Genomic DNA, 22,715 nt, shown 5'->3' with positions numbered 1-22,715 from the left:
GCATTACTGAATCTGTGTGGCCAGCCTGATTCTTGGTCAACGCACAACGGAATACAGTTATTTACAGTCATCCTAATCTCCCTGCCTACTTTCAGGGGTTGATTGTGTGTGATCAAATGCATGAGATTGTGCGTATGCTTATGTGTGGCTACAGCATAAAAAAAAAAAAAAAAAAAAAAAAAGGCCACACAGCAAGCAAAGTTATTTTTAAGATAAGCACTTGTTTCTGAAGCAGGGCACCAAAGATGGAATATAAAATGCTACCACATGCAGTTCCGTTACAGATGGTTCTTTCAGATTGGAGGTGGAATCTCAGCTTGCTTTTGCAGTCTCACCACGCTGCTATTTAGAATCTGGTTTTAGCTGGTATTAGCAAATTCTTGGTCATAACAGGTCATCATCAGAACAATCATTTTTGTCATGAAAATGAATTCTTAAGGATAAGTCTGTCCGCTGAGAACATAAAGGCTATAAATTATCCTGTGAAAGTTCTTGTTTGCATGTTTTTCCATGGTAACAGGCTAAACAGATTTTAGAGTTGAGATGGGTCCCACAGTAGAGCTTTTTTTTTATCATAAAGCTTTACTGATTTATACATGTACACATTGACGATTAAAGTGGCTTTCTCAGGGCGACTGTAGCTCAGGTGATAGAGCAGGTTGTCCACTAATCTCTGGTTTTGGCGGTTTCATCCCCGGCTTCTCCAGGCCGCATGTCGAAGTGTCCTTGGCCAAGACACGTAACCCTAAGTTGCTCCTGTACGGCAGCTCCGTCGCCATCGTTGTGTGGCGACGGAGAGGCAAAATTGTAAAGCCCTTTTTAAAACGCTAAGGTAAAAAGGTGCTATATACGCGCAGTCCATTTAGAATTCACCTTTTCTAATGTATTTTGCAGGACTTGCAATACTTACAGGGAATACACTTTCCTCATTTCAAGGCTGAAATGAAGCAGGATGTAACCCCAGAGGAAGTTGCTGATGAGTACTGTCTAAGGCGAGGCTTCCTGTAAAGCAAAGATAATGATTAAAGCTTTCAGACGAACTGGCTGAACTAGTCAATTAAGCATTTGAAGAAGTTATTTATTTCTTTCAATCCTACAGTTGTTAGAATGATGCAGTTGTGCACTTACAATGTTTTGCTTCTTGTTCCAGCGTTATCTTGTTAATGTCCCTGTCCTTGATTGGTATTCTGTTTTTTTTTTTTCTTTTTCTTTTGTAGTAGCTGAAGAGTGGTGGTCTGTATGTCAGTCGATGCCCGCACACCGCAGGGAATCTATGCAGAGTAGCCATTAAGTCTTGTAGACTAATCTTAATATATTTCTCTTACACACTTACAAATTCCATTAAGCTGCTTCAGTTTCAGGGTCCTGGCATTGTGCCTGCTGCTAACTGTCACAATGTCATGGCTTACTGGGACACTTGAATAAAACAAAGCTATAATTAACATTATTAGTAACACCTGGGCTTTTCCTGCTATGACTAGTCAAAATGTAAAAGGCCCGTGGATGTTGAATACAAACATGGCGGCCAATTCATTCTAAACAGAGCTCTCAGTGGGTTATGCCAGAACAATTTTAGGACAAAAAGTGACAAAGTGCATCTTCAGTGTATTTTGATGTCAACAAGTGGTTCGTTTTTTTCAGTATGGAATAGATATATCGGCCGATATTAGCTTATCACTGATATACTGGTATGTGTATATATGTGTACGAAGAAATGCCAATATATCAGGTAATTTAGAAACAGTACAGCCGTTATTTGATATTTGTTTTTCAACTGTAAAATATGCCCCCCATATCGTACATACCTTGGTCTCAGTTCTTTTTAAAAAACAATAAAAGGTTCTTAAAAAATGTTTATTTCATGTGTTCATGTAAAAAAATATATATATATTATCACCTCAAAAATCTAGTTGGGCTGTACTTAGACATACTGCATATACTCATTTCAGTAGTACTCCAATGCATTAAGCTAAGCTGCTTTGAATGTTCTTGACTCCTGCATTCTCTTAATCTACGTCGTTATGTCTTTGCTTCTTCTTAGCTGTTGACCATTAAGACTTTTTGCTCCGTTCAGCCTAACATAGATACACTGTTTACAGATTGGACGTATTAGGGCAAATAAGCTTTAAAGCTGCTAATGGTACACTTTTCCAATTATTTCGCAATAAATTGAACAGGAAGGTAGTCATAAAATTGTTTTGGTTTTTAGCAAATGAACAAGAAAACACTAAAAACCAGGGCATTGTGCGTCAAGTCCATTTCACTGGCAGTTCTTGTTTTCATTGAGATGAAGCATGACACTATTCATTGTTTTGTATTTTTAGATTGGTTTGGAAACTGAATGCATCATCTATGGAGTTTATCTATAATACCATCGGTGCATGAAAGGTTTTGCAGAGCTCTGCCCAATACACCAGAGGAAATCAGACATAATCTCTTGAGCAGTATTTGCCAATTCATTGCCGCCTGTTTTTTATCTCTTTAAAGATTATTCATTTTCCCACTGTCTCTCTGCAGTTTCCTTTCTGTGCCACCACTAAACATGCCATGTGAGACGTTATCTCGTCATGGAGGCTGGCGTCTGTCTGTCTATCTGTCTGTCTGTGTCGAAACACTGTTGTAAACACAGTAACTATAAAACAATGATAGATTATCTATTTTTACACTCACTATGTAGACCAAATGGTCTGATTAATTTTTGGAATACTTTACTGCTTAGATTTCCATATTAATGACAAGGATGATTTTCTTGGAACTACAAAAACTCTCTTAAAGTATAATATAGGGCTGTAGGTTAGCTATTTAGCAGCTACAACTGATGGTACAAAGGTTAATGATTCCATAGTACCAATAAGCTGACAGCGTCAAGAAAACTGAACCCTTTAGGTTTGACAAATGTACGATCTATCGAATGGCTGCTGTTTTGGATTGCTTTAGATTGTACAGGTGTACCCAATAAACAAGTAACTCAGTGTATTGTCATGACTACTCTTTTTCTTCTTAGAAGAAGAAGAGGTCTGTCTAGAGATCCTCAAAGGTCTTGCTATCAGCCATGATCACATGGTTCATTAGAATTGTCACAAGAGAAAAATGTGTTCTCTGAGACAAGATACTTAGTGTAAACTGTGAAATGTCGAAGGAAAAAAAAAAACATGTATTACTACTCTTTTCATCCGCAGAGTAGTGGAACATCATACCGCTGACAATGTCAATGTGATTTCTTTATGTGGGTCGGACGGGTTGACTGCATTTTGGATTAAGTCTTATTTTTCCTCAGGTCTTTTCAAACAAGGTCTGACTATCCACGGGTCCCCTCAGATCGGGTCTCTTTAATTGAAATTTCATTTTTGCACATCCACAGGTCTGTGAAGACTTCTACACCTGATTACAACATTAGTCACACAGAAACCTTTCTCGCTGTTAAAATGTATAGACTCGGCTGTCTCTGCTTAGATGATTCCTAACCCAGTGAATAATGGGAATTGTTATTTAATGGAATGAGAATGTTTACCCATTTCTCGATTTACTAAAACTATCAAAAGCATTAAGCGGAGACAACATAGTTGGGTAGACACACGCACACAAACCCAAAGACTCAAAACCCTTAATGTTAGAGCATCTTAACTTCCACTCAAGACTCGGCATTGCTTTTGCTTTTGTTTCCTCTGTGACTCAGAGTATTACTTTGACATTTTGTAAAATGCGCTTATTTGCTTTCTTGCCAAGAGTTAGATGAGAAGATCGATAACTCTCTTATATCTGTGTGACAAATGTGAAACTACAGCCAACAGCGGGTTATCTTAGCTTAGCTTAGCATTAAGACTGGAGATGATGAAACAGCTAGCCTGGCTCTGTTCAAATGAACCAAATTCCACCTGTAAAGCTCACTCAATAAAATGTTATATCTCATTTTCTTAATCTGCATAAAAACCTAAGTTTAAAAATGACAGATTTCCATTTTTTTGGGGGGGGTTATGAGCCTACTATTTCTTGACCAGGACCACTAGAGACCCCAGGAAGTTACTATGCTTGTCCAAGAAATAGTCCAGCACATAACCACATAAAACGACAGAATGCCCTTTTTACACCTAATGCTAATCCAAGCTAACCAGCTGCTGTTTGTAGCTTCATATTTAACTTACAAACAGGAGAGTGGTTTCAATCTTCTCATTTATTCTCCCCCAGAAAGGAAATAAGTGTATTTACCTTAATGTACCTTTGCGATCTAAGCCTGAGGTCTCATAACTATGACACATTGAGGCATACAAGTTCCTGCCTTTTACAGCTTTGTGATGTATTGTGTTCTCTGCTTGATATGGATCTTATTGCTTTGTAGTTTGCCTTCTTTGTGTAAAGAACTTTGTAAATAACTCATGTCAAACACTCAACCCCCCATGTCCTACTCTCGATCCTTCCCACACCTCTCTCTTCCCATACTGTCACATGTCAGTAGCGACAGTTGTCTTTGCCCCAAGAGGAAACATACTGTGACATGTCCTCATCTGTGGATTACAAGGTCACCTCTCTGTCCCACACTGAGACCTTGGCTGACAACTTAGTAACATCATTCATTCCTCCTTCCCTCCCTTCATCATTCTCTCTCTCTCTTCCTCCCATCTCTTCCTCCTCTCTGTTACCCCCTGCTGATCAATCTATCAGGAGGCAATCATTTAAAAACACCATTATAAGTGAAACCAGTGTAGTGGGAAACCAATTAACCTTTACATCCTCCTTCTCCCCCAGGCCCAGGACCTAAATGTGATTGAGGAGGTGATCCGCATGATGCTGGAAATCATCAACTCTTGCCTGTGCAACTCTCTACACCACAACCCCAATCTGGTGTATGCGCTGCTCTACAAGAGGGAGCTCTTCGAGCAGTTCAGGATGCACCCATCCTTTCAGGACATCATGCAGAACCTGGACACGGTCAGTCTGCTTTTTTTCGTGATAGTTAACCAAATATCAGAAGTGAATTGAAAAAGGCGTGGAACTGGGAGAGGTTTACCCACATGGTGTTGGCTGACTTGTGGTAATTATTCCATAGATCAAGGTTATACAGATTTTCCCTGAATGTCCTCTGTGCCTGCAGGGAAAGTTTCAAAAAGCCAGGCAGCCCCGGAACACATGCGAACTGCATCATTAACATAGTGTGTAGTTGGACTGTACAGCATGCTGAGCCCTATGAGCTTAAGTAGTATTGATGAATTAATCAGTCCCCTTGTGTTGAGAGGCTCTGTGTCAAATATTCATTGAGAGTGTTTGGTGTATGGGGGAGGAAGGGATGGATCGAGAGAAAGCTGTCATTCATAGCTGTATTAGTCATGTAGAGGAGGAAAGGAAGCTTTGGTGCGTATGTGTGAGGGATGGGGGTTACTGCATACACTGCCATGGGCTTTGCTGTTATCCATAAGTATGAGGGAAGCATTCTAGCTAGAATCCCTCAGTTAAGTCAGTCTCCCTAAGGCTATTCTCTGAACCCTTCCCTGTGCTTGCAAATCCGTGTGTGTGAGCATGAGATTCAAGATGAGGGGCTGCTTTTTTGCTCCTCTAAATTAACCCCATATGGGAGGCCTTCAGAGTTAATGAAGAGATTAGTATTAGATAGATGTAGACACACACGCACACACTGTTCTTGTGGGCTCCGGTGTGCTTGAATTCTCTGAAGCAACCATAGAGCATGAGCAGAGAAAACATTGCCTGTAGATGCATTTTTCTACTGTTGGTTTGACAAAAAAGAGCATTAAAAAGAATCAGTAATACCTAGAGTTTTTTAATGATCAAATATCAAACATCTCTCCAGGGAGGAACGTAGCACAGCAGTTGAAATGCAAAATATAGTTTCCTTCATTTCTTGTTTGGCTTAAACCCAGAAGGCACCAGATATTTTGAGCTCCAGTGAATTGCATATTCTAAGTGGGAAGCAACATGCTCAAACCCTATGGTGAATTTGTTATCTGAAATACTGTATGTACGTCTGGGTGTATGTAGCCTACAGGCATATTAGCCAAGACTAATTTCTTAGCATTTTGAATTTGTGCAGCATGTTCCCACTCTCTAAAAGCAGAATATATGTAGTTTTATAAGCATTTACTCAACTTTTATCCACTTACAAATATTCTCAATTAGTATTGTGATATAATTGGAATATAAATTGCATTATATGTAGCTTTATTTTCTTGAATTGTATAGATGCATTTTCAGAGCTGCCTACTGCTGCTAGGAAACATGACAACCAATGGATGCATCTTGTTAGCTATTGATGCAAGTAGTAAAATGTTGTGTCAAATCAAACAGATCAAAACAAGCTAGCTGCATAGATTTAACAGCGATTTATGTGACTCTTGTGTTGTTTACAGGGTGGAACATTAACATCAGTGTTATTATTTTCAGAATGAAGCCCTCTGAATGTAGCATGATGCTACTTTGTTCTAAGTTAGATCTTCATATTACACCCAGTGTCATCATATAGGGTGTGGCTGCTGCAATACCAGTATGACAGCTCCAAACAGTGGGATTAGAAGAGTCAAAGAGCGTCATGACAGAACAGGGAGTTGATGTTAAACCTCAGTGAGATGAAGATGACATGAGATCCTGTGTATTTGGAAACAGGAACAGGATTTAATGGTGAAAGATTTAGAGTAGAGCCCAACCAATACTGGATTTTTGGCAGCTATACTGATATTGAGTCTAGAGAGCACTAACAATATAATAATATAATGTTGATATTCTTTTCTTTTTTTTTTTAATAATCTAAACACGTATCATAAAAGATCTGTTTTGAAAAATAAAAATAAAAACCAATTTAAATTAAAGTAATTAAAATCTTATACATAAAGACTACATTAAATCAAATTGAGAATTTTTTTGGTCAAATAAGCATTAAAATGCTGCCAAAACATTTATCACAGCAGTTTACTGCTCTTCAAATTCTTTTTTACATGTGCCAACATACACGTTAATACATATATATCTGTGATGACCCAGTACTGGTTAATTACATCAGTTGTACAAAAATGACAAATTGTTGTTTTAATGGGATCTATATCTGGGGTAATTTCTTGACCAGCAGCAGTGACTTCCTGAAGTCTTCAGTTTTTAATTGACATTAATTAATGAACATTAGAGGTGCTGATAGGTGGATTTTGTTGCCCTTGGACCAGGGTTTTCCCCTGTTTCTTTATGCTAAGCTAAGCTAACCAGCTCCTGGCTTTAGCTTCATATTTAGTTTACAGAGAGTGAGTGAGCGTATATCCTTAAATTAACTATTCCTTGAACTCAAAATGATAACACAAGCCACTTTCATAATCCTTCTTCATGCTTTTTCCTGCTCAAATACAGTTTGCATTATAAAACATCTCTATCTGACCAAATGTATTTTTGGCAAAGTTGGGTCCTGTATTATAATTGACTGTTTCCCCTCATGTGACCATTAGGTGATTGGCTTCTTCAGTCAGCGCCTGGAGCAGGCTGGAAGTGACCTGTCAGTTGAGAGGGTTCAGGAGGTCATCATGAAAGGAGCCCAGGCCCTGCCCAAAGACAGACTGAAGGTAAATCAAACATGCACACACACGCGCACACACACGCACACACACGGACACACGCACACAGCAGGAGGACACATGGGATGGCAGAGCATGGAGACGAGGAATAATGAAAGATACGGGCTTAGGAAAAAGGAAGTGGGACATATTGGATGTCAAGATTCATGAGTAGAATCTAACAATGTGTTGTTAAAGGCTGAGAGGTATGGTGGATTGATGCTGGGGAGGTGAAATAAAGAGAATTAGTTTGTCTGGACAGGTGAGAGAGCGGGAGAGGTATGGTGTAGGGATATGGACGGAGGTGAGGAAAAGATGGAAAGAACCACTGGGACATGAGACAAAAGGCCAAAGCCCAATTCTCATTAGCATCAATGCCCATCTTCATTCCATCTCTGCTGGCCTGCTACATGCGAACATGTAATGACATTTCAAGGAGATGGGATGGGGGGCTATGGGGCACTTTGTCATGGGCACATAAGGAGGGGAAAGGAGGGGGCGAGGGGAAATAAATCTGCCACTGTGCCTCGTTACCCAACACTCCCAACACTCCTGGCGGGTTCGCTAACCTCCGCCCCTTCCAGTGCTCCTCCATTAATCAGTGAGGAAAGATGTAACCAGCGGTCTCCCCACTCCGCTCCTCACCAGCGCAGAAGCTCTTAATTGCATGTTTCATCATGTGTTTCATGTTCTATACTTGGCGGCTGGCTGCAAGGCATTTGTCTCGCTAGCCGATGTGGAAGAGGGATGGTGCATGGCCACGAGTCCATGCGCTCTCTCTGTCTCGCTCTAAGTCAGCACCACGGAGCGCTAATGTAGCGTTCGACCATAGAGCTGTAAAATTACACATGGAACCATGTGAATAACCCTGCCATGTCCTTCAGCGAGGTTGCTGTACCTGTAGCACACACTCATGCATTCAGCTGTGGCCGGAATATGTGCATATATATAATGAGTGCGTGTCATCCTCTCATTCTGTCTGTGTTTGGAGACGACAGTTTGAATTTGTGTGTCAGCATTGCTGCTTTTAGATGTGTAGCTGGGTGTGCAGCCATGTGTGTCAGTCTTTGTTTCTGTGCAAAAGTGTTGTTGAGTCTCATATTGACTCTCCACCATCTGAGTGCTTTTCAGCTCCACGGGGTGACGTGAAGCGAAGAGAATATCTGGGCAATGTCTCCCCGGGGAGAAGTCCCCGCCACTTGATGGTACCATCGCTCAAACAAACAGCTGTCCCTCTATCTCTTGCTTCCCTCCATCTTATGAGCTCATTCTATTATTCAGCCTACAACGTGAAAATCCATAGGTTGGATTAATGCTGTGTGGACTCATCAATAAGTTGTTAATTACTCAGTAAAAGCTCTAAGGAGTATTGGTGTCTCAATCAGCCGTGCATGCACAGAGAGAGCTGACAAGAACAAGATGCAGGGGTTTTTTTCCCTCCTCTAAAAAACAAACAAAAATTGAGTCAAAGCATGTAATTTAACTTTGTTTTTCATTCAGTTGTGAAGGCACTCTATCCCGGTAATTTTCACATGTAATAGTAGTACAATGCATGTCGGTGAATGCCATTTTCCTATCAACTACCTGGAATTATTGATCTGGCCCCAATTCATTTTTTCATGTCAACTGTATTTTCATATTCATTTGCCTTGGTGTGGACACGGCTTAAATTTGCTTGAAATCTGTTTGTTGGGAGGAGCTGACAGGTGTAAGGTTAATAATTTTTTTTTTATATTTTACTGACAAAAAAGGAACCACGTTGTTTTAAGCGAGGGGAACATTGTAGACACAAGGCTACAAAAAGCCAGTTTACTTAAAGGACTTAAAAGCATTTACACAAAGACGTAGACATGTAAATTAGGTCCCATCTGAAAGAAAGGGTTAAAAGAAGGTGGTAAATACCCCAGGGACGACCCTCAGTGCCTCGTCACTCAACCGTCTCTCTCTCTCATTCTTTGTGAATGTGTGTGTGTTGTTTCAGGGTGTGTGAGGCTGAAAGACTCTCATGGTCAGTGCCTGTGGAATGTGTTGTTTAGCTTGACCAACTGAAATCTGCCTTATTGAGCAGCGATAGCCTACAGACTCTCTGGCTCCTCAGGATGGGACCGAGGGGGTGATTGGGGTGGGGCGGGGGCCTACCAGCTGTTACTCAGTACCTGGGCCTTCATAGGTCTGATGGCCGGTTAGTGCTACTTTCCCACACAACACAGGGCATGTGCATTTTCTCACTCTGAAGCCTATTTACGACAAATGGAGTCACTTTTGAAAACCTCGTGTCTGAGATCCTGCCGTGTAATACAGCCCATCATGACAACTGACCTTTGGGCCTGGACTCAACAAACAGTGCATTCAAAACAGATTAATTGTTTTGTCTATAAGATGTCTACAACCACGCTAGCAGCTCTGTGAGGATTCACTGGAGGCGCATTGGTGCTTTGAGTTAAATACAGTTCAGGCTGAGGGGAGTGTCATTATTGTTCAGGTATATTGTCATAATACTAAGTACTGGACCAATTAAAAATGGTGGTGTTAGAGGAAAGGTCAGGGGATCACCAAAGTCATCAGGATTTAGCCTCTAAGGACCATGAATGTCTGTACAACCTTTGAGGGCAATCCACCCAGTCGTCGTCGTTTATATTTCTGTCTGGACCAAAGTGGGGAACCAACTGACAGATCGACAGATGCAGCTAGCAGGCTTCAAAACCCAAAGATACTCAGTTTACATTCATCGTAAACAGAGAAAAACAAACACATCCTCACATTTGAGAAGCTGGAGCCTGCTGATGTTAGGCAATTTTTGCTTCGTAAATGTCTGAAGCACTTCAGCACTAATAAAGAGAAAACAACTTATCCACATCAAGATGTTGAACGAGCTGTGTAAATATTGCAGTGATCACTTTAGTATAACTGCGAGTGTGGGTTAGGAAATGAGGATAGTGAACTTCAATAAAACTGTCTGAAAATATTTGGAGTGATGGATACATAAACGGGATTTTTTTGTATACACATTACTGTGAACATGGCCTGAAATCATCGATGGTTATTATTAAAGTGAATGACTATTGCAAGTCCTTTGTTTACAATGGTACATTACTAAATTACAGTATTTGTTCATACTGTCTATGACTCTTATCAAAGATTAATATGTTGCACTGCAATATAAACTTTCAAAGCTTTTGTGTGTACCTGCATGTAAGTGTGAGTGAATGTTTGTGTGTGTGTATTGAGTTCATATTTGCTCCCTAGCCGCATTCTTCTCTGTCTGGCCGAGCTCTGACAGCAGAGCAGCGTGCAGAGGAGGGAAGGGAACACAGAGTCCTGAGTGAAGATATGAGGCCAGCCAGTCAGTCTGTGTTCAGGGGCGAGGGCCTGACCCGCCAGGACCCATAACTAACTGATATGAGCCCGGGCCAATTGGGCCCAGACAGCTGCCAGACTGAGAACAAAACAGAGGAGGGGAGGAGGCAACAGAGAGCCTGAGGAAAGTGAGGAAGCCACAGTATGGCCGGACTAAGGGACAGAGATAATATTGGGGTGTTAGATGCTCTGATTTTTCCCAGAAAGCACTGGACAGCAAGGGGCAAGGGACATTTCAGCTGCGAGGCACACTATATGTAGTGATATCCAAGACTTCCCGAAGCACCAAATCCTCTGGTGGCTCTTGTCCAATATAAAAGTAGAAGGAAAAATGGGGACTGTTGTGATTCAGGGATCTAAATGAAAGTGGTCAAATGTGCACAGGGGACTTTATATCCCTGCCGTTTTCGGTTATTAATTTCTTCTCCGGTAGACTCTTGTCTTGAGAAACACTGGATAAAGGATGTTTGTTTTAGCGGCACAAGGTGCATCATTTTCACTTACTTTCAGTTTCTTGGCGAGTTGTGAGATTATGTGCTGCCTGCTTTGCTGGTGTGACACCACACTAACAGTCTTTATCATTAAAGGAGTAGTTCTCCTTTAAGTATTCGCTCTCTAGCAGAGAGTTAGATAAGAAGATCGATTCCGCTGTCATATCTGTATGTTAGATATGAGGCTCGAGCCAGGAGATGGTTAGCTTAGTTCAGCATAAACGCTGGCAACGGAGAAACTGCAAGCCTGGCTCTGTCTGTACAAAAAACAGAGTGTAAAAATGAATCCAGGAGCCAAGAAATAGTCCCTCACATAAACCCCCAAAACCACAAATTGTCATTTTTATACTTTGGTTTCGCATAGATTAAAAAACCAAGATAATAACATGTTAATTAGTGAGCTTTATAGGTGCTGGTAGGTAGACTTTTTTTTTTTTTTTTTCACCTTTGGACAGAACCAGGCTAACTGTTTCCCCCTGTTTCCAGTTTTTAGTTTTTAGTTAGCTAAGCTAACCTGGTGCTGGTTGTGACTTTATATGTACTGTATGCTTTCTCGGCACGAGATTGAAATAGCATATTTCCCAACCTTAATAACATAAGATAAGCTTTGCATCGTCGGGCCTGTTTTAGCAGCATTTTTTTTAATTGTTGGCAGCTTCGTTATGTTTTAGCAAAATACTATTGAGAAGTAATTGTTTGTATGAAGTGCCCTTTTTTTAGATCAAAATTGTGTATGACATTGGTGTTTCACGGTGTCAATATGGGCTGCAGGCCAGCACCTTGTGACAGTTTATTTTTGAATCAGTTTCACTGATGTTTTACATGTTTCTAGTTTGAAATAATGTGGTTTCTTTTTTTCTTTATCTCCCAACAATAGCCTTTTCCATGACACAATAAACCAGGCCTGAGAGAAGAACATACTTGATCTTAAGAGAAAATGTTTAATACAGGGGTTGACAGGAGTTGTATGCAGTTATTGTTGATGTTAGGTCAATCATACGCTTATTTACGGAGGCACAGAGCATTCAAACATAAGCGGGAGTGCCTGAGAAAAGACCATTTGTATGCTTGAAGTAGAACTCATATTTGTTTCACCTGCCGCTATAAACTGCAAGTGCTGCGCTCAGAGGTCATGATGAAGTGCTCCTCATATTCACAATCCAGTCATGGTTTGAAAGAGCGTATAAACCGCAATATTGGTCTTTTAATGCCCTGCCACACTGGAAGCTTGTTATGTGCAACATTATATTGCCACAGTGGCTTATGTCTGTCTATAGACATGTTCTTATGAAAACAATAACTTAAAAACAATGCAGGACAGATACTGCTTACACCACAACCTTCCTCATATAGATCATTAGTTTTTGGAGCAGTGATACATGTATTCGCACATTGATGAGGAAGAAATTTGATTCGTTAATGCTTTAAGATGGTGATATTAATACCACACGTGTTGCTTCAAAGTATGTTGACATTACAGTATTTGCTGATTAATGCTTTAATTATCTTAATTGCCTAATTAGAATAACTGCTTATGTTTCATATATCATGGTGATTATAGCAGGACATTAATCAGCTCAACTGCCTTCTGTTTTGTTTTGTTTGTGCTAGTAAATTAATTTCCAGCTTAAAATGAAAGACTAAAAATAATGCTAAATTATATAACATCCTCTTTGCTAACAAGTAAAAGTGAGCCTGGCTTGAGTAACTGTCACCATCAGTGTCATATGAACATTTGATGAGTTGGTGAGCTTGTCCACGAGACAGTCCCCTACACACAAATACCAGCCAGATAATACAGCTCCTGCATTGTGTCTAGCTATCACAATGGCGGCGGTGTGTGTGGCTAGCCTCAGTAGCCTGGCGTATGGCCTGTGACCCCGTAGCCCCTCTGTCTGTCTCATTGTGATACTGATAGTGTGGCTGTGAATAGAGCCAACTAGGACTCAATAGATCGGACTGGGACCATCACATAAAGGCCCTCCGCGTCTGTCTTTCACCACAGACTGATTACTGGCTGCGTGTGTGCGTATGCATGCATGTGTAGACAGGAGGATATAATGAGGTACTGTTGTATTATTGATGCTCTTCTTTTGCTACCTACCTGCTGTTTGGTGGGCTGGCGGAAGCTTGGTATTGTCTACTTGGTGGGCTTATGTTTTCTTCTAGCGGGTTTGAAAAAGACTTGAACATCCACTATTCCTGGAGGAGATTATGTCGGATGGAACTGCAACAATCAGTTGATTAATCAGTTAGTTGGTCACAGAAAATGAACCGACAACAATTCTGATAATCATTAACTGTGTAAGCCACTTTTCAAACAAAAATGTCCAACATTCTCGGAATCTGGCTTCTCAAAATGCTTTTTTCTGTTTTATATCATTGTAAATTGAAAATCTTTGGTTTTGGGTTATTGGTAGAACAAAACCAGACAAGTAACTTTTGGCTAGCTGAAATTCCAAGACATTTTCTACTACATTCTGACATTTTATTGACAAATAATTATTCAATTAATCAAGAAAATAATAATGAAAATTAAATGATCGGGAAGATATCGTTAGTTGAAGCCCTAGTGTTGAACAATGCACTTGCTTGTAGCTGTTTCCCTCTGTATAAATGTAACAGAGTTAGTTTTAAGCTTTTAAAATTAATCATTTTATGTGCAGGCATTTCATAATCTTGGATTCTACTTTTTTTTTTTTTTTCAAGTTCCTCCTTTGTTTTATTTAGTTCCAGTTTATTTTACGGGGATAATGTTTATTGATCCACCGAAAAAACTACTATAAATGAGCCAGAGTTAGCCTAGAAGACTAATATTCATTTGTTGTCCTGGCAAGATATTAAAAAACACCCTAAAAATAGAATAAAACAACATATCTTATTTAATTTATTAGGGATGCAAGTATTTACTTTATTGATTCATTTGCTGTTTTTTTTATTTTTATTTTACAGTTAATTGTTAATTGAGTCCACAAAATGCCAGAAAATAGTAAAAAAAAACCAACTAAAAGATATTTAATTTAATGTCATGGGACATAGAAAACACTCAAGTCTTTACATATGAGAAGCTGGAACCAGTCAATTTTTTGACATTTGTGCTTGAAAAATGAAAATGGTTAATCGATAACCAAAGTAGTTGCTGGTCAATTTTCTGGCGATCAACGGATTGCTTTATCGACAAGTCGTTGCAGCTTTAAAATTCCTACGTACAATGTAATAAAAATGCAAAAGATTGCACAGTCCACATCCACAGTATTACATATGTTTGTCCTCTCTTTTTTCTCTGTGGACCAATTAACAATGAGGTCCTACAGTATAAACTTGATAACTAGATATTCTAGTGGCTATTACCAAGTACGTTTGGTTTCAGGTTATTGAAGAATATTTTGTTATTTATGTATTTAATGTTTTGTATTGAGGTCAGGTAAATCATCTCTCTCCTATAGCCATTTTCTCATTTATCTCTGGGCAGTTTCTGAAAATGCTGTGAGTGATTTCAGTGAGCCTGCTTTATTCGCACACAACAGCACAACAGTAGTTGTCGATATCCAGTCGCCTGCTGGGGTTAGGAGGTGACATTAGCACATTAGCTAGCCCTTTAAATGTCAGTGGTGGGACCACAGAGTGATATTTGTCCTGCAGGCAGCTGTAAACAAATTAACCTCACAGACAGATGGAATTACCTGCCAGCAAACTACTGTACCTGACGAAGAATGATTCCTGAGAGGCCTGAGCAAGTTAACCTACCAGTTTAGCAGAACCTCCATCTATCTGAAAGATATGTAACTCCACCGGTCACAGCACTTTACAAATATCGAATGTAGTTGGAGGCAAATTCTTGGTGGTTTTGGTGTTGTAGGCCATTTTAGGACCAACAATAGCACGTGACTTTAGTGCCTTTTGCCACAATGCCATCCAGCGTCATCAGGCATTATACTGTGTTGCAAATACTTGAATGGGCTAACTTTACTGTTTACCTGGTAATCATTGCAGCAGTTGATAAAATTAAATGTAAAATCCTCTCATTGTATTAGAAACTAGTGAGGTGTTTAGTTGTCTGAAAAACCCTCAAACTCACAGATGGACAGTATATGAGGCAACACCTACCCACACACCCAGCTTTGGTTAACACAGTCCCATTTTTCTTCGCATCTAACTTTCATGTAGACATTTGTGGCTAAAATGCACCATCAACCATCACAGCTTTCATTTAAGTTTCTAAAACTACACTCCACTATATTTCAGGCTGGGTTGTGATGGGCTATCCGCATCACTGAAATGAAACACAGAAGACACAAGGCAAGGTCAAAACCTAGTATGTGGCAGGACCGTCCTATATCTGTTTGCTTCAACTCTTCTCTCTGTGCTCAAGTATACTAGATTTGCCTCTAGGTGCTTTTGTACAAAAAAAGGAACATTTTTTAAAAAAACACGCTAAATGGGTGTGAAAAGACGGTAGATCTCGCGACAAAAGCGCTAAATCGGCAAAACTGCCTGTAAACGACCCAGTGATGACACAATGGAAACTGTTTGTGTCAATTCATTTTGAAAGAGCAACAGCCAATGGGGAAACTCCAACACTCAGCCAGGCCGACCAATGGTGTAACGTCAACACTCAGTCACGTGGCATCCGGCAGACCAATGGTGTAACCTCATCACTCACTCACTCACTCACTCACTCAGTGATGGACATTCGCGTTTACAGGGCTGTCCCTGCTGTTACGGGCCAGCCAAAAAAGGACATGGCTCGATTTTTTAGTTGCAAGCAGCAGCGCAAGTGTTGCAATGTAATTCATCTCACTAAGCCTGTTTTGTTATTTCTTTTTTTCTAAATGGGAGTCAATTACTTTTGGTCTGCCATAGGCCTTTTTCAAAAATATGTGCCACATTTGCATAGAAACCTGACTACTTTCATGGCTTGCTGGGACACCAGAACAGAAAGGAGCCATTGTTAATGTTGTTAAAACCTATGCTTTTCTTACTGTGACAAATCAAATTGTCTGCTGTGAAAAAGGTCATTGTGTTTCAGCATCAAACAAACATAGCAAATATCAGCATGCAGGATTGACATTGCGATAGCTTCATCTTTAAATTGTCTGAATCTGCCTACATTTTTCCTTTTTCATTCCTTGCGTATCCTAACAATTTTCTCTCTTTCTCCTCCTTTCTCTCTCTCTCTTTGTCCGAACAGAAGTTTCCTGAGCTCAAGTTTAAGTATGTGGAGGAAGACCAGCCTGAGGATTTCTTCATCCCCTATGTCTGGTCCCTGGTATTTAACTCTGGAGTTGGCCTCCACTGGAGCCCGCATGGCATCGAGCTCTTTAGCATGGACTCTGGCTGAAACACCTGCTGCAGCAGACTGCGTGTGTCTCCATCCCCGTTCAGTATAGAAAAAAAAGACTGACTCTGGGTGGGTGGGTGTGTGTGTCTCTGTGGGTCTGTGTGTGTTTGGATGGGTGTGTGCGCATTACCCTTTATAGACTATGTGCACGCTGCTTTGGAAGTGCCTCGACCTTGTACAGAATGGTGTTTCTTTTTTCTTTTTATGCAGCACCACCTCTTTTTCCCCCTCATATCGTAATAATTCCTCTGCTTCTACACTATGAAGCTTCACCTGCAGTGGTTAACGGTTCACACATTAGCGCTCACTCATGTACAGTCAGTCCTGTAGTGAATACCTATTTAACAATTGAGCAGCTTCACCTGGTTCCACAGCACATACCGAGTTACATCTCTTCTGTAAAACTCTCCGTTGTTGTGAGGAGCTCAGGACACTGGCAATGGATAATCCAACAATATTTCTTGCTTAAAAAGAAAATGTCAATTAAAACACATGCACCTAAGTGTTACCTTGCTCTGGTGAGCGTTCATTTACCGCTGCACTGAATATTAAGAAATAGTACCAACTTAATATTCAAAACAGGCCATTTTTGTCTTGGAAGACACCGCCCACATTTTATTACATATCCTCTGTAAGACAAAATTTTAAGTATGACTATCTCATAAATTAGTGTTTTATTTTGACCACGAGCAGTTCTCTGAATACAGGGGGTTTGTATAAAAGATTTGTGTTTGTGAAATTAAGTTCAGAACAGGTCAGAAAGTCGGAAGTGCAGGGTTTTCAGATTTGAGCCCACCACTGTTGCTTAGTGGCCACCTCCAATACCCCACATAATTAATGCTTAATTTCAGTCCCTGGATAATATTAGCAGTCCACATCATTCTTATACGTGTGATTTCAACGTTGCTTCCAGCCCATTTACCAGACTTTACCCTATGTCGTTTCCATTTTTTTTCCTGATGGTAACCCGAGGCAAGTGCTTAAACTGGGGCAAGTCATTAAACCCCCTGTCCTGTTGTGCATAATTACAGTTATTTCTTTAATTTGTTGCTTTATTTGCATGTTTAACTAGAGACTTTGTATAAAATTATTTATTTTCATGTATAATGTGTTTTTTATATATATACATTCAGCCCCCCAAAATGTAAACAGAGGTAGTACTGCAATGACTACTACTAATGAAAGAAAAACAGTGGTACTATACTTTGGTTCTTCCCAGGTGGGAAACTGGCTTTATACTATAACATATAATATGACAGCAGCTGTCATTTTGTGGCAAATATTACTTTGAAAATAGGAGTTTAAATAAAAATATGAAATCGAAGCAACCAAAGTGTCACATGGTTATTAAACAAAGGGAATCACTGTACCATTCGAGGAGAATGTAGACTTAAAAGTGGAGTATATTACGTGTATCATTATCTTTTTAAGATTATACAAATTGTTGCATCAACATGGATGATGTCCGGCAGACAACACAAGAGATGTTGGTGAAGGCAGACTTAATATTACAGTACCGAACGTGAGTTGCCATCCCTGATTATGTTAAATATATTGATATCTCCTTCTTTGCAGCTTAAGGTAGCTTGTTTTATTTCAAATAATATTTGTCCTCTGCCAACCGGTGTCAATCTCTACTTGATACCACTCTAATATCTGTACGGTAAATATGAAGCTACGGCCGGGAGACAGTTATCTTAGCTCAGAATACAGTTGGGAAACAGGAAAAACAGCTATTATATCATACTTTAACACTTTATATCTCACTTGTTTAATCCGTACAAAAATTGAAGTTTAAAAAAAACAACAATTTGTGGTTTTCATAGTGGGTTCACAGCAAATGGACAAGAAATAGCCCAGCACATAACACACTATTAAACGACAAACAGTTTTTACACTTGTTTCTTGTACAGATTAAACATGCCCTGTGGAGTTTTCTTTTAAACAAACAAAATACAATACTCACCAAAATGTATCATGCGCACTCTTCAGGTCTTACAAATGCGCTGAGTGCATTTCCATCCTCTCAAAACCTTTTGCAAAGCTTATGTTTTTTTTAACCTCTTAAATCCTGTAGTCTTTACATCCATGTATACTAGTTTACAGACGTTTTTTCTTCAGCGCCTCTGTTGGTGCATTGCTGTGTTTCTTTTCGAAGTTACCGCCACCTGTAGATTCGTGGAATAGTGTGAAACTTGCCGGAATGTGTATCGCGTTATCCGCATGCGTCTGTTCATGCATGCACTTCGAACAGAACAGGAACCCACACATAAAAAAAAACCAAAAAAAAACTACTTCGTAGCACTGCTAGAGGTCACAAACTCCACATTACCTCTAAACAAACATGATATAATGTGTATTCATTACTGAATGTATGCTGGTAATTGGGAATTTTAAATTGATTTCTATTGGCAGAGACGGATCTGTTACTTGATTGAGACACAGAAACTACAACAGAGTTTGTACATACAGTAAAGCTGATTTTTTTTTTTGTCTTTTCTTTTCTTTTTAGACGTCATCAGTGCTTTCAACAATGCTTTTGTACCTCTGTACAGCAAACAACACAAAAGAAAAATCAGCCCAAAGCCCCAACTGTCGCACACTGTTAATATCTGCATCACAGAATAGTAATAAACCCTAACACTGAATGTGTCTCTCGTCTTATTGTTGCCTGTTGTGGTCATAGCTGCAGAGGCAGCAGAAACAGAGGCATGAAACCACTTAGGGGGGAAAAGTTTACAGCACAATGGTACCCACTGTATCACTGGAGCTCCCACTTCCCTGGAGAATTTCATGCTTTTCGTCTCTATTGTATTGATTTTCATGCCTGAAATTCTCTTATTCTCAAGGACAATATAATGGATGCAATTTGATGTAAAGAATGGCCCATTTTCAACACAGGGTCATTGGTAGGTTACAGTGAGACCGCACGCTTGAGGAGACTGAGGCGTACTCTCTCCCTCGCTGCACTGACTCTCACCTGCTTTCAGCTCTATTATCGCAGCGCCAGATGGTTGATCAGAGGTTTTTACAAAGTGACATGGCCCTCCTTGTTCCTCCATGGTGCAGGATAACCTTACCATCGGCTCCCGTTTCAGGTGACAGCAGGAAGATGGATGGAGCAGGGGATTCTGGGACGGGTAGTTTTTTTTTTTTTTTTGTTTTGTTTTGCTTTTAGAGGCGGGTACGTTTTCCTCAAGGTCTAGGTGAGATTGCATTGCAGTGTGGCTCCAGAGGTAGAGGTCACACCCTGATCATTGTCTACTGAGCGTCGTTTGAAAGTAGGTCGCTGGAGAAGCCAGTTTGCTGGAGTGGCTCTGTACTGAGTACTGGTTGCCCCTAGTGACACCAAACTCATTAGTATGACAGATCACCACGGTAACGATGAAAGGTCATTAGGCTCAGTGGTTTTAGGATTAGGTCACAGTATGAAAGCAGCACTGAGAGTCAGATAAAAAATATAAAAATAAACAGTCAGACACAAAACAGATAACGCTCAGTCTCACTGTCATTCCTCCCTACAAATCTCCACTGGAATGAAAAGTGTTTCAATGGGCTGGGCCGTCAATGGAAAAACAAACCCAAATATCACAATGACAGATATAAAAGAAGAGACAGACAGACTGTATCATGATCTTGATGTCTGTAAGATACCAGCTAACCCCTGTTTAGTAGACACAGATCAAAGGAAGTGGACAATCCCGTTCGTTAACACCCCACAGTACAAAAGTGTCGGCCTGCGCAATCAACTCACTAATCATATTATTTACAAAGCTTAAACCGTGATGGGACTATATTATAAGTATATGTCTTTTGTTCATTGTTAACGTTTTTTTCAGAAGGTGATGTAAGAAGAAGAAAGTTCCCAGGTTGTCGAAAATGGAAAGAATGGCTTAATATGTTGTGATGCTTTTTGTGTACAAGTAAATAATTTTGCATGATGGTGAAGCCAGGGACATTTTCAAGAGGTCACCAAAGAACACTGGTATCATTCCCATGGGATCCATGAATATCCAGACCACATTTCACCGCAATCTCAACGTTAGGTTTGACACGTGTATCTTGTTCTGATCCAAACTGTTGGACGGACGAAGGGACCGACCGACATTGCTATGACGGTTCGGCTCGGCACTCTCGTAGGCCAGATGCACGCGTGCAGATCTTCAAAGGTTTTTCACCCTAATGGCCTGTAAAGAGAACCGGGTCCCTGAGTTCTCCTGCTACTTTGATGAAAATGTCACACATTTAATCCCTGAACAAAACCAGACTAAAGGAATGTTAATGTAATGTAATGTTCTCTATTAAGTGTCCTCGACTGGGAAAAGTTTTATCAAACAAAAGCTTTTAGACATGAATCCCACACTGAAAAGATGTTTTAACAAAACCCCGTAAATAATCCTACGCTCAAAACGTGCCCGGGTAAAGACATTTCTAGAGAGGAAGACATGAATTAAAATCTTAAATTTTGGTATATTCACACCTGTGTCACCCAGCAATTCAACAGCTCTTTATAATTGCTTGTGATGGTTGGCGACAGATTTATTTTTAACAAGTACATAAATGTATGATTGGGGTATGTAGAGGTGTTTAAAAAAAAAAAAACATTGATGGCTCATAATGCATCAGTCTGACTATGATCCATCTGAAAAGCTTGGATAGATTGAAAATAATTAATACTGTCTTAATGTGTTTCTTTTTATTGACTGACAACTGTCTGCAGGCGGAGACATGATTCTGTTCCAGTTTCTATCTCTGATATAACAGAACTACATAATGAGTTGCTGTCGGTTGATGCTGAAGTTTTGATCCGGTCCCTGTAAGGTTTAAATATGTTTCATTTTATTGATTTATTCAGTTATTTATTAGTCACTCTTTAAAGTATACATCCGTAAAGCTAAAATACATTTTTGAAGTACTAAAAATTAATAAATCATAAGGAATTGGTAGAAAGACGCTGAACTGGTGAAAGAATCAAAAATAATGAAGATTGCTGTTGGATTAAATCGTCTCACCTTTAGTGTATTTCTCAAAAAGGAAACAACAAACATGTCTGCTGGTGAAGTGTGCCGCGTTTGCTTCTTGCTTTTCTTTGTGATGAGAAACAATGAAATGCTTATGAGTGACCTTATGAAACAAGAGTCGTAAAGTCACAAAAGTTACTTTGTAACATCAGCTCAACAGCGATATCCATCTACAGTATGCAACGTTAGGCAGAAGCTACTGGTCATACCAGAGGCTGTAGCAGCAAAACCCCGTATTGAACTGAGCAACGGTGTGTTTCATTTCTTATGAATTACAATTTTCACTTGCGAGAGGACGAATGCGTTATTACTTCTTTCAAATATGGCAGAGACTGGCTTTCAAGCCAAGCAGTGCCTCCGTGTGAGCCCCTTGTCACAGGCTGTCGGTGGGTTGCGAGCAGCTCAGCGGGAGGGACGTTGCCCTCTCCTGTTGTTTCGCCTGAAAAGTTTTTCAAGGCCTGCAGAGGGGAAAACTATCCACAAATCTACAACGGAGAAAGGGAGACTGGAGAAAGGCGTAATCTGCATAGCAGAAATATTTTTCTTCCTTGCATTATTAATCATCTCACAACCTCTCCGATCCATTTTTGCAAACCTTTGGGAGGGCACTGCCTCAGGGCACAAACCTTTGCATTCCTTCACTTGATTTTACTGTGTTTTATAGTATGTTGCGAAGTTATCTCATGTTTCTAGTCACGTAGGAAGGTAAGGGCACATGTGACCGTATATGACTGTATACGTTTTTGAGCCTGTCAGCACTTTAATAGCCTAACACTTTGAAATAGGAGCTGCTGGCATGTAGACTTATTTGTATTGTATGTTTGGGGTTTATTTTTTCGTCCAGCACTTGCTTAGAATTGCTTTTTGATAGTGTGTTTTGCTCTATTGATTAATAATTAATAACTGGTATTAGCTGCTCAGCAAGTCTATATTTTAAGTTTAGCATGTCACAATCACTGTGATCAAA

The 22,715-nt window shown here is 40.0% G+C and overlaps 1 protein-coding gene across 2 annotated transcripts in view; it reads left to right on the top strand.

The window, feature by feature from the left end:
- Positions 1-19,353, top strand: part of dym (dymeclin) — a 55,771-nt gene extending 36,418 nt beyond the window's left edge. For both annotated transcript variants that reach the window (XM_040157729.1, XM_040157730.1), the window contains exons 15-18: positions 4,744-4,926; positions 7,434-7,547; positions 16,578-16,796; positions 19,240-19,353. In XM_040157729.1, the coding sequence (XP_040013663.1) occupies positions 4,744-4,926; positions 7,434-7,547; positions 16,578-16,727 (447 nt within the window). In that variant the 3' untranslated portion in view covers positions 16,728-16,796; positions 19,240-19,353. The remainder of the gene's footprint in view (positions 1-4,743; positions 4,927-7,433; positions 7,548-16,577; positions 16,797-19,239) is intronic.
- Positions 19,354-22,715: the final 3,362 nt, after the last annotated feature.

This window comes from Xiphias gladius, chromosome 20, assembly GCF_016859285.1.
Source record: "Xiphias gladius isolate SHS-SW01 ecotype Sanya breed wild chromosome 20, ASM1685928v1, whole genome shotgun sequence".
Lineage (NCBI taxonomy): Eukaryota > Metazoa > Chordata > Actinopteri > Istiophoriformes > Xiphiidae > Xiphias > Xiphias gladius.
The sequence above is the reverse complement of the archived record's forward strand: the minus strand, read 5'-3'. Positions and strand labels throughout refer to the sequence as shown.